The 11,220-nt window shown below is 36.3% G+C and overlaps 1 protein-coding gene across 1 annotated transcript; it reads right to left on the reverse strand.

Moving 5' to 3' along the window:
• Positions 1–6,510: 6,510 nt before the first annotated feature.
• LOC112730178 (uncharacterized) lies at positions 6,511–7,692 on the reverse strand. Its single transcript, XM_025780278.1, has one exon. The coding sequence runs from the start codon at positions 7,690–7,692 to the stop codon at positions 6,511–6,513; it is 1,182 nt and encodes a 393-aa protein (XP_025636063.1).
• Between the last annotated feature and the right edge of the window lie 3,528 nt (positions 7,693–11,220).

Here is an 11,220-nt window from a genome sequence, read left to right on the forward strand (position 1 = left end):
TCTATCCGAAATATCTGCATAGAACCTGCCGAGGTATACGTTATGTATCATAGCTCCCAAGCTTGCCTTGTTGTAAGAAAACGAAGGCAAGCTTTTGAGTTTTTCCGTGTACCTCGGCCGAAAATATATATCTAGTGGTGGTCTTGTCCCCCAAGCTTGCCTTAGTTTTTTGTTGGGAAGAGAAATATGGAGCATTTAATGACCGCTTCGTTTTCCGCGTCGAAAATGATTGATGGGGAATCGTGGCTCGGCTTTCGGAGCTATTATGGCCGTTAGATGTTGATGTAATAAATAGATGGTGAGGATTGGGACGGTTATCGATGGATGTAAAAATCGTTTCAATTTCTTTGTAGATTTATTGCCTGGCTTATTTGGAGTGAGCCCCCAGTTTTATTTTGTTTTGGTTCTGCACTTTCATCTTTTCAGAGAAAATGAGTGAAAAAGGTAGGTTTTGATGTCTTCTAGTCCTCTCCCTTTCTTCTCTATTTTCTTTGTTTGTTGTCGTATTGTAATGAAAAAAGGTAAGACTGTTGTGGCAGAGGATGATCCTTGCAGCTGGGTTAGTGATCAGGTAAAATGTTGTGTATCCCAGTTTAGTGATGTGGAGTCAGTGAAGGTGTTAGGGTCTAATGTGTGGGTTAGGGACGGCCACGATATAAGGGTGGAATTTTTGTCTTGTGGTAGGGATGATCGTGTGTGTGAGAGGGTGGAGGGGTGGTCCTACTTTTACTGTTATTCATGCTTGTTTACTGAGCTTGGGGTTCGTCTTCCTTTTACTGATTTTGAGTGTGGGTTTCTGTTTTGGTTAAACTGTGCTCCCTCCCAGTTACACCCCAATTCGTGGGGCTTTATCCGAGCTTTTGAGAATTTGATGTCTCTCCTAGAATATCCTCCTTCCCTTAGGGTTTTCTTTTCGCTGTTTCAAACTAAGGGTGTTAGGCGTGGTTTATGGGTAAACCTTAGTAGTCACCCTCGTCGATCTGTTTTTTCTCTTTACAAATCATCATTCAAGGATTTCAAGACAATGTTTGTGAAAGTAAGGATTGTGGAAGAGGAATTTCCATTTTACCTGAATGAGTTTCTGGAGGAGAGATTTCCTATTTCTTGGTCACCCGATCCTGTTCAAGTACTAGATGTAGACGATAGGGTGTCTGATGAGAACATTATGTTGGAGTTTCTGTTAGAGATGTCGGAGTCAACAGGGCTGTTGTCTGTTGTAGAATTGTTAAAGTGGGATACTGATAAGGAAGCTGTGTTGGATTATTTAGGTAATTTACTTTGGAAATATTTTCTAGTGTTGTAGCATGGTTTTTGCTGACTCGTTGTTTTACTGTTCTTGCAGCTGAGAAAGCGCCGACTATTACTACTGCTGGGTTGAAGTCCTTCTTCAGTCAGAGGAAGAAGAATGAAAATGAGGGATCGACAACTAACGTAAAGAAAGATGGGCCTGGTATGCCGTCCGAGGTTAATCCTCGTCCGAAAAGAAAGAGGGGTAAGAAAGATGTTGATCTGGCTGAGAGCAAAGAGGGGGATTTTCCTATTTTGCCAATTGTCGAGGCTGCTTATGAGTCTCAGAAGCGGTTTCATGCTTATCGTGATGACGATAACATGAGATCGTTGTGGTCAAGGTTTTTCCCTTTTGCAACCCTTGCCAATGAGTTGTGCCGTTTTCCTGAGGACTCAAAAATGATCGAGGAGGTCGGTCGTGCTGGAATCAGTCGCTTCCTTCAGGTATCTGCGCTGCTTTGTTTATGTTCGATTTCTCCTTTTTTGTGTCTGATCGCTTTTCTTTTGTCGCAGGTTGTGGGTGCTAGGATAGTTGCTGTTGGGAGAGCTCAAGAACTTGCTATCGAGTCAGAGGTGAAGGAATCTGTGAATGTTGCTGAGTTGTCTTCTGCTCTTCAGGAGAAAGAAAAAACCATTGTTGATCTTTCATCGACTTTGAAGCAGAAGGGGACCGAGCTTGATGAGGAAAAGCGACTTCATTCTTTGGCTGTCAAAGAAGCTGGTACATTGAAGTCTGAAAATAGTCAGCTTGTGGCTCGGGTTAAGGAACTGGAGACTGGGTGTATGAGGCCTTTGCACAGGGTTTCGAACGGGCTACCGGTCAGGTCCGTGTTTTGTTTCCTGAGGTTGATGTCGCCAAGTTGGATGCTACAAAAATTATTGTTAATGGGGAGTTGATTGATGATGAAGCTGATAAGAGTGATAGCTCAAGTATCGATAATAAGATAGAATGAGGATTTTTAGGCCTTTTTGTTTTATAAACTCTGTTTTGTTAATATTGTTCAGGATTTGACCTTTCGTTGTTTGGTTTGTATTGTTTGACTTTTTGGTTTGATTGTTATAACTGCCCGAGTATGAAGCTCGGTTTGTTTCTTTTGATATATATATATATATATATATTGCTAAGACGTCTTTCAGATAATTGATTTTGCGATTTACATGGACCATGTTTATTTGTTTGGAATTACGTTAAGATTAGTATTTGAAATAAGATATGGCGTCCGACCTCGTTAAAACCCTTTGAGTAAAACCCTACTTGAGATAAAACCTCAAATGGGAAAAAGAGTACCTTCATCCGCTTTGCATAGATTATGATTGATATTTCCTCAAAGAGGATACATTCCAGTTTTCTGGTACTGGATCTCCCAATAATGTTTCTAGCTGATATGCTCCCTTGCCGAGTATGTTGCTAATTTGAAATGGCCCTTCCCAATTCGCTGCTAGATTCCCATGGGTTTTGGGCTTTCTTGCCTCTTCTGTTTTTCTGAGGACAAGTTCCCCATGTTCGAATGTTCTGGAAACCACTCTTTTGTTGTGTCGTTTTTGTAAGAGTTGTTTCATCGCTAGTGGTTTTATTGTTGGTATTTCCCTTTCTTCATCCAAGAGGTCCAGGTCGGTTGCTCTTTCTTTGTTGTTCCTATTCTGATCGTATAGCTCGGCTCGGAGGGTTGGCGTTCCGATTTCTACGGGTATAAGGGCTTCTGCTCCATATACCAATTTGAAGGGGGTCTCCCCAGTTGCTGATTGGATTGTTGTATTGTATCCCCATAAGACTTCTGGAACAAGGTCGGCCCATTCGCCCTTAGCGTCGTCCAATTTTTTCTTCAAGGCCTGCAAAATAATTCGGTTAGCCGATTCTACCTGGCCATTTGTCTATGGGTATTCAACCGAACTAAAATGATGTTTTATATTGAAGTTTTGCAAGAATAAGGCGAGGTTTTGATCTGTAAATTGTCTTCCGTTGTCAGAGATTATTTCTCTAGGTATACCATAGCGGCAAATGATGTTTTTTCATAGGAAAGATCTCACATTTTTCTGCTGTTATTCGTGCCAGAGGTTGTGCTTCAATCCATTTTGAAAAATAATCTATTGATACTAAAAGGAATTTTACCTGTCCTGGCGCTTTCGGAAAGGGGACGAGAATATCTAACCCCCTTCTATCGAAAGGCCGCTTACCTCTAGAGTGTGTAGCTTCTCGGCTGGTGTTGTGGATATCACGGCGTTTTTTTGGCAATTGTCACATTTTTTTACTTTGGCTATGCAATCTCTCTTCATTGTTGGCCAGTAGTACTCTGTTCATAATATTTTGGTGGATAATGCTCGGCCTCCAATGTGGTTGCCGCATACTCCTTCATGCGTCTCCGCCATTACCATTTCGGCTTCGTTCTTGCTTATGCATCTTAAAAGGGGTTGCGAGAATCTTCGCCTGTATAGGTTGTCTCCGACTACTCTATAGTAGCTTGCTCTTCTTCGAAAGAGCTTTTGGTTTTGTTCATCTGTTGGGATGACTCATGTTTTGATGTATTCGAGAAACGGTGTCCTCCAATCTCTTTCCTGTGTAATGCTCAATATGCTATTTAATTGAAAGCTTAGTTTTTCAAGTGTTAATTGTGAAAGTGTTGGTGTGTGTGATTGTGGCCTTGTTGTTGCTAACTTAGATAAAACATCGGCTCTTGTGTTTTGTTCTCTGTTCACATGTATAATTTCAAACTTATGAAATTTTGAAATAAGATCCTTTGTTATGAGCCAGTACTTCTCTAACAAAGAATCTTTTCCCTGGAAGTCGCCTTTGATCTACTGGACGACAAGTAGTGAGTCACAATATAAAGTGAGGTGAGATATTTGCAAGTCCTGGGTGAGCTTTAGTCCGGCTAGAAGAGCTTCGTACTCCGCCTGGTTGTTGCATGCTGTAAAGGAGAATTGTAATGACTGCTCGGCTATGACCTGTTCGCCTTCTTTAAGTGTTACACCCGCTCCACTTCCGTTTTTGTTTGCTGCGCCATCTACATAAAGTTTCCAGTTATGTTCTATTTGCTTGTAATCCGTTGTTAGCTCAGAGATAAAGTCGGCTAGTATTTGCAGTCTTGGAGTCTTCCGAGGTTAATATTGTACGTCATATTCAGAGAGCTCAACGGACCACTTTGTTAGACGTCCATCCAGCTCGGGCTTGGTTAGAATCTGTCGCAGTGGTTGATTTGTTCTGACTATTATAATGTGGCTTTCGAAATATTACCTCAGTCTTCTTGCTGTTGTGACCAAGGCTAATGCGAGCTGTTCTATCTTCGGATACCTGGTTTCTGGCGGTTGTAGAACTTTGCTGACGAAGTACACTGGGTTTTGTGTTTCCCTTGTTTCAGACACTAGCACCGAACTTATGGCATGGTTAGAAACTGATAAGTACAAAAATAATGGTTTACCGAGCTCTGGTTTTTGGAGGATTGGTGGTGATGATAGTATTTGTTTAAGCTCTGTGAAAGATCGTTCGCATTCTTCTGTCCAGTTGAACTTTTTGTTCTTGGAGATTGTTTAGAAAAAATGGTATGATCGGTTTGCTACTGCAGGTAGAAATCGTGATAGTGCAGCAACTCTTCCTGCTAGTTGTTGTACTTCTTTTATTGTCTTCGGGCTGTTCATTTTAAGAATAGCTTCACATTTTTCTGGGTTTGCCTCAATCCCTCGTGAGGTCAGCATAAATCCGAGGAATTTCCCTCCTTGAACTCCAAATGCGCATTTTTCTGGGTTGAGTCTCATGTTATATGCTCGGAGCTGTTGGAAGACCTCTTCCAGGTCATCACAGTGTGATCCCTGTGCCTAGGTTTTTGCTACCATGTCATCTACATAGATCTCCATGTTTGGTCCTATCTGATGTTGGAAGACTTTGTCCATAAGTCGTTGGTATGTTGCTCCTGCATTTTTAAGGCCAAATGGCATAACTTTGTAACAAAAATTTTCGTGTTCTGTTATAAAAACCGTTTTGCTTTGGTCTTCTGGATGCATAAGGATCTGGTTATACCCAGAGTATGCATCCATGAAGCTTAGACTTTTAAACCCAGAAGCATTATCTACTAGTTTATCAATGCAAGGTAAAGGATAGGCATCTTTTGGACAAGCTTTATTTAAATTTGTAAAGTCGATGCACATGCGCCATTTACCTGAGTGTTTCCTTACCATTACCACATTTGAGAGCCACGTGGTGAAGCGGAGCTCTTTGATAAAGCCGGCGTTGAGGAGCTTCTTTGTCTCTTCAAGGGCTGCTTTCATTTTTTCAGTTCCGAGGTTCCTCTTTTTCTGGGTGATCGGCCTACTTGTTTTGTTTATGGAGAACTTATGGCAGATTATACTCGGATCTATTCCTGGCATGTCTTTTGGTGTCCATGCGAATAAGTCGGCGTTGTCTTGGAGCACCCTTATTAGCTTTGTTCTCTCCTCTCCTTCTAATTCTCGGCCGATATAAGTGAACTGTTCGGCCTTTGTCGTCAGAGGAATCTTCTGGAGTTCGTCTGTTGGCTGGGGCCTTTCCTGGAAGTCCTCCCTTGGATCCAAGTCGGCGAGCATCAATACCTCGGATGTGGTGTGAGTTATTTTCGTTCCCTGATTAGCCCTTGGTTGTATGTTGGTTTTCTTCAGGCTGGCGTTGTAGCATTGCCGAGCTTGTTGTCGGTCTGAATGTACTGTTGCTATCTTGTTGTTTTGTACTTGAAACTTAACACACAATTGTAATGTAGATACTACCGCCCTGAAGTTATTCAGGGCGGGCCTTCCAAGAATAATGTTATAAGGACTAGGACAGTCAACTATAAGATATTGGACGTCAATAGTTTTTGCTAATGGGGGGTTGCCTATGGTTGTTTTTAGCCATATGTGTCCTTTTATTGGGACCCTTTCTCCAGAGAACCCAACCAGTTCTCCCGATGAAGGTTGCATGGCCTTTTTCAGATAATTGCATTTTTATAAAGGTTGAATAGAATAGTACATCAGCACTACTACCTAGGTCCAAGAGGACCTTTCTTACCAATAACTCTCCTGTTTGGATGGAGATCACCACTGGGTCATTGAGGTTTGGGCCTGTTGAGGTTAGGTCATCTTGACTAAAGGTTATCTATGGCTCTGTTGTGTTGTGCTTTGTTGTAGGTATTGTTCCTTCGATTGCCAACATTGCTCGGTAATTTCTTTTTCGTGCCGAGCTTGTTTCACCTCCTCCTGCATATCCTCCTGATATGCAGTTTATGATCCCCCTGGGGGGTCTATTGTTGTCCATTTTCCTTTTTCTTTCTCTGTTGATCGCTCTTCTGGCTCCTTTTTGGTTTCCCTGCTTTTTCGTCCCTCGACATACTTGTCTAGGAGCCCTTGCTGAGCTAACCTTTCCAACAGGTCCTTGGCTATTAAGCATTCATCCGTCGTGTGTCCATACTTCTGGTGGAAGGCACAGTGCTTACTTCTGTCCACGAACCGTTGATCTTGATAGCTTCCTGCTCTGGCGGGGGGTTTGACTATTTTGGCGTTGAGGATTTCCTTGATTATGTTCTCCCTCTTTGTATTGAATCTGGTGTAGGTATCGAACTTTGGTGTGAGCTTAAAGGGCTTCTTTTGCTCTTTTTTGCTCGGCGGTTTGAATGTCCTCTCTTCCTCTCTTCTTGTCGGCTGTTCTTCCGTTTTTTGAGCTTCTTGTAATTCCTCGATCTCCATCTGACCTGCAGCTCTCTCTCGGAATTCTTCCAACAACCTGGGTTTAGTAGTTGCAATTGTTTCTCTGAATTTCCCAGGTCTGAGGCCTGTCTTAAGCGCGTGCAGGTGGACCTTAGGGTCCAAATCTGGAATCTCCATGGTGGCCTCGGCGAATCGGGTTAAGTAGTCTTTAAGGCTTTCATGTTGTCCTTGCTTGATCGTCCCGAGGTAGTCTGATCCATGGACGTAAATCCTTGAGGCGGCGAAGTAGTCGATAAAAGACCTCGCCAGATCCTCGAAGGATGAAATTGATCCTGCAGATAATTTAGAAAACCAAAGTAGAGTAGCACCGTCAAGGTAAGTGGGAAAAGATTGACAAAGTATAGGTTCATTATTAGCGCCGTTAAAGAACATCATAGACTGGAATTTTTTTATATGAGCTCGGGGGTCGCCAATCCCCTTATATGGTTCCAGGGAGTTAGGCAGCACGAAATTCTTCAACATCCTGAAGTTTGTGATTTCTTCGGAGAAAGGGTTATCCAGCGTCAGCTTTTCCTTTGGCGGGGTGATGCTTAAAGGATCTGAGTTCCCCAGGGCCGAGCTTTTGGAGCTACCTTCTTCATGCTTTCCTGCATTATTTTGTGTGGAATGTTCAGCAAGTCTTTGGACTTCTGCTTGGAGTTCGGCCATCTGGCCTAGAAGTTCGGCTTGGTTGAATTGTTGAGCTCCGTTCTCAGCCATATCTAGAAGGTCGAAATCCCTGCGCAAAAGAAAAGAGAAAAACGCAGTGTAGCAGTAATAGTGGGATTAGATTAATTCCGGCCCCACGGTGGCACCAAATGTTCCGTTTTGATGTTGCCGAGGTATAGCGACTCCTTCTGCCTGCAACTGTGCTCAGGTGGAAGAGGTATACGTCGGCTGGGTTGGAACACCGCGGCGGAAGCACCTGCAAAAAGCACTCCGACGCTCAAGTAAGAATGTGAGTTATGAGAAAATAAGAGAAAATGAATCAGAGTGAGTTGTGTAACATGTTTTACTCCGAGGTTACCTATCTGTTTATATAGGCATTTTTGATATGTTCGGTTATAGTATTTTTCGGAGTTTTCCATGAGTTCCGAGATTATCTCTATGATGACGTTAGTTATGGCCTCCGAGATTATCTTTAGGATAACGTTTGAAAGTGTTAGTTATGACTTCTGAGCTCTATTATAACTCGTCTGAACTTGGTGGGTTTGTTATTATTTGGTTGCGTTTCTATCCGAAAAATCTATATATCTTACCTGCCGAGGTATACGTTATGTATCACTTTACATTGTTGATTTTATATGTCATCCTCTTTACGATTACTCTTTTGAAAAACTCTAATATTTTTTAATATTTGTCATTATTAATTCGTTATTGTGACTTTAAATGTTACTTCCAGTGTCTATATACATGTAAATTATATGTTTTAAAAATATAAATCGAATAATTTAAAAAACAATTAACATTACTTAAAAAAGATTTTAGTTATAGGATTAATTTTGTTAATTATTACGAGAACAGTTACTAAATTCGAATTAAATAGTTAAGAGGACATTAATATTGTTAAGAAGAGATTTTAGTAGTATGGATCATCTTGCTAATTATTGTAAAAACCATTTCAGGAAGTAACATTAAAATTAAAAAGAAATAAGTATATATGTTTGGTTTCATAATAAAATGGCATCTACCATAATATTTATATGGCAAAATTATAAGTAATCTCTTCACTTGAATGTAGAATGACTTTGGTATCAACTTTTATAAAATACTAATGCGCATAATAAAAAATAATGATAGTATATAATATATTTTAATATATATTATATTATTTAAAAATTAATTAAAATATATGTAAATTAATGTTAAATTTGATTGTATTTTTTACTTAAAATATTTTGTAGTACACATTTTTTTTATATTGAAGTTGTACATAGTTACATTTTTATTTGTTTTTGTTTTCGTATTTATTTTAGTTGACGGACTTAATCTTTTTATGTGGTATTTGTCTTTTTTTATTTTTGGTTATTGTTGAGTTATTTCTTTTTCTTTTTTTTTTTGTCATATGTTTTTGTAAGGACATATTCTTTCTAAATTGTTGATTTGTATGTATTTTTTATTGTCTTTTTTGTTCCATCTTTATATGTATAAATGAGCAATATAAATAATTGTTTTGAATAACTGAAATTTTTATAGTATTACCTATTTTATTTGTTATAATAGAAATTGAGTTTTAGTATTTTTTGTTGGGACAATATTTTGATAACCATGTATTATTGTAAAAAAATTTTCTATTTAAAATTTCTATTTTTTATTTGTTAGCATTAGGTATATGATATTCTATATATGTAAATAAGTAAATTAAAATGAATTGTATATTTTTTTTTATTCTTTAAATATTAACTTTATTTTTCGGATTTTATAGCTTTTCTTTTGATATTTATTTGTTCTTCTTCTCCTAATGCATGCAATTTTTTAATGACATTTATAATAATAAGAATAAAAATTTTTAGAATATTTATTACGTATGTAGATAAATATTGAATAAATTATTTTTAATAAGATTAATTTAAATTGTATAAAATAAAAATATATGTTAACATTTTTCTTTGACCCACTTTATCAAATAGTGTCTCAAGTGATACAAACTTAAAATAGTATTAAAAAATATTTAAAATTGATTCTTTAATTTCGTTCACAATAATTTTGAGTAAAAAGTATATTTTTATTATTTCATTAATTGGCTTACACAAATTATTTGCATTTTCTATTTTTAAATTTTTTATGGCATAGACTTTTTTCTCACAATTATATGAAGAGATATTTCCTAAGGTGTTAGTAAATTATAGTTAAAAATTAGTAAACAAAACATATAATTATAATTTTATAAGGATCTTAAAATATAATTATATTTAAAGTATTAAAATAATAAAAAAAATATAAAGTAAAATTAATAGGAGTGTTTTTCTTTTTAAAGATGCAATATTTTTTTTTTTCGTATCTTATCATTTAATATAATCATTTATAAGTAAATAGACTTCTCTTTATTTGTTGGTGTAAATAAAATATTTATTTAAGTAGAATTTTTTGATAAAATATATAAAAGAATTAATTTTTTTCTATTTAATTTTGATAAATTATATTTAAACAAAAAAATAACATATAAACACAAAAGTAATATATTGACATTCAAACAGTTTGACTCATAAATTCTACTTCAAAATTTTTTTTCGTCAAATAAAATTCTACAATTATTTATATAAGTTAAAGAAAACAAAATTATAGAAAATTAGAATAAATTCAAATATTTTAATAATTCTTCTTAATATCTTTGAATATCAATTGACTTCATAACTTATAATTTAATATCTAAAATTAAAGAATTTAGAAAAAGATATAATATATAGGTTATTTGATTTATAACACAAAATATACCAAAATAGAATAACATTTTAATAAACATAGCTAATGACAAAGAAATAACAGGATAGTTTTTCTTACAAAATAATTTAATAGTGATATTAATTTTATTAATTAAAAAATAATGCTAATAAAAGTTATTGATCAAATTTATTATTAATATTAATTAGAAGGTAATGTTAATAAAAACTTTTGAATGAATAGACATAATTAAAAAAATAAAAAATTTAAAAAATTACAACATAAAAAAAAAAACTTATGTGCCAATACAATAATAGATGAGATAATTTTTAATTATAGTAAAACTTGTATATCAACTTTTTATATAAATAAAATAGATAAATAGATAGATCGTGAGATTTACTCTCTCTTTGAGTTTTTCATAGAATTCTCTAAACTTCATCCTTGTAACATTCTTAAGCTTATCAATTTTTTATTATAATATTTCGTTCTATCCAAATATACCAGTCCTTAACTGCATCTATATATCCAAATTCCTTTTGCAATCATTTTTGAATCTATCTTGTGATTTAGATCGTGAGCTTTCTTCTCGTAGAATCGTTGAATTCAAAACCTTGTAGTGTGAGACATAGGATCGTTTAGTTCAGGTTGTGTTTCTTTTTAATCTTTGTTTTCTTTTCTGAATATTGCTTATTTTCTGTCTTGTCTTCTTTGTTATTGATTGGGTACTGAATTTTATTTTAAGTTAGTTCATTTTCTGAAGTTCTTTATTTCTTATAATTTGTGCAGCACATCCTCGGTAGAGTTTCTTTCTCCCACTTTTACTTAGTTTAATTTAATTCTCTTATCAAATATTTCTTTTTCCAA

Source organism: Arachis hypogaea, chromosome 12 (genome assembly GCF_003086295.3).
Source record: "Arachis hypogaea cultivar Tifrunner chromosome 12, arahy.Tifrunner.gnm2.J5K5, whole genome shotgun sequence".
In the NCBI taxonomy this organism is placed as follows: domain Eukaryota; kingdom Viridiplantae; phylum Streptophyta; class Magnoliopsida; order Fabales; family Fabaceae; genus Arachis; species Arachis hypogaea.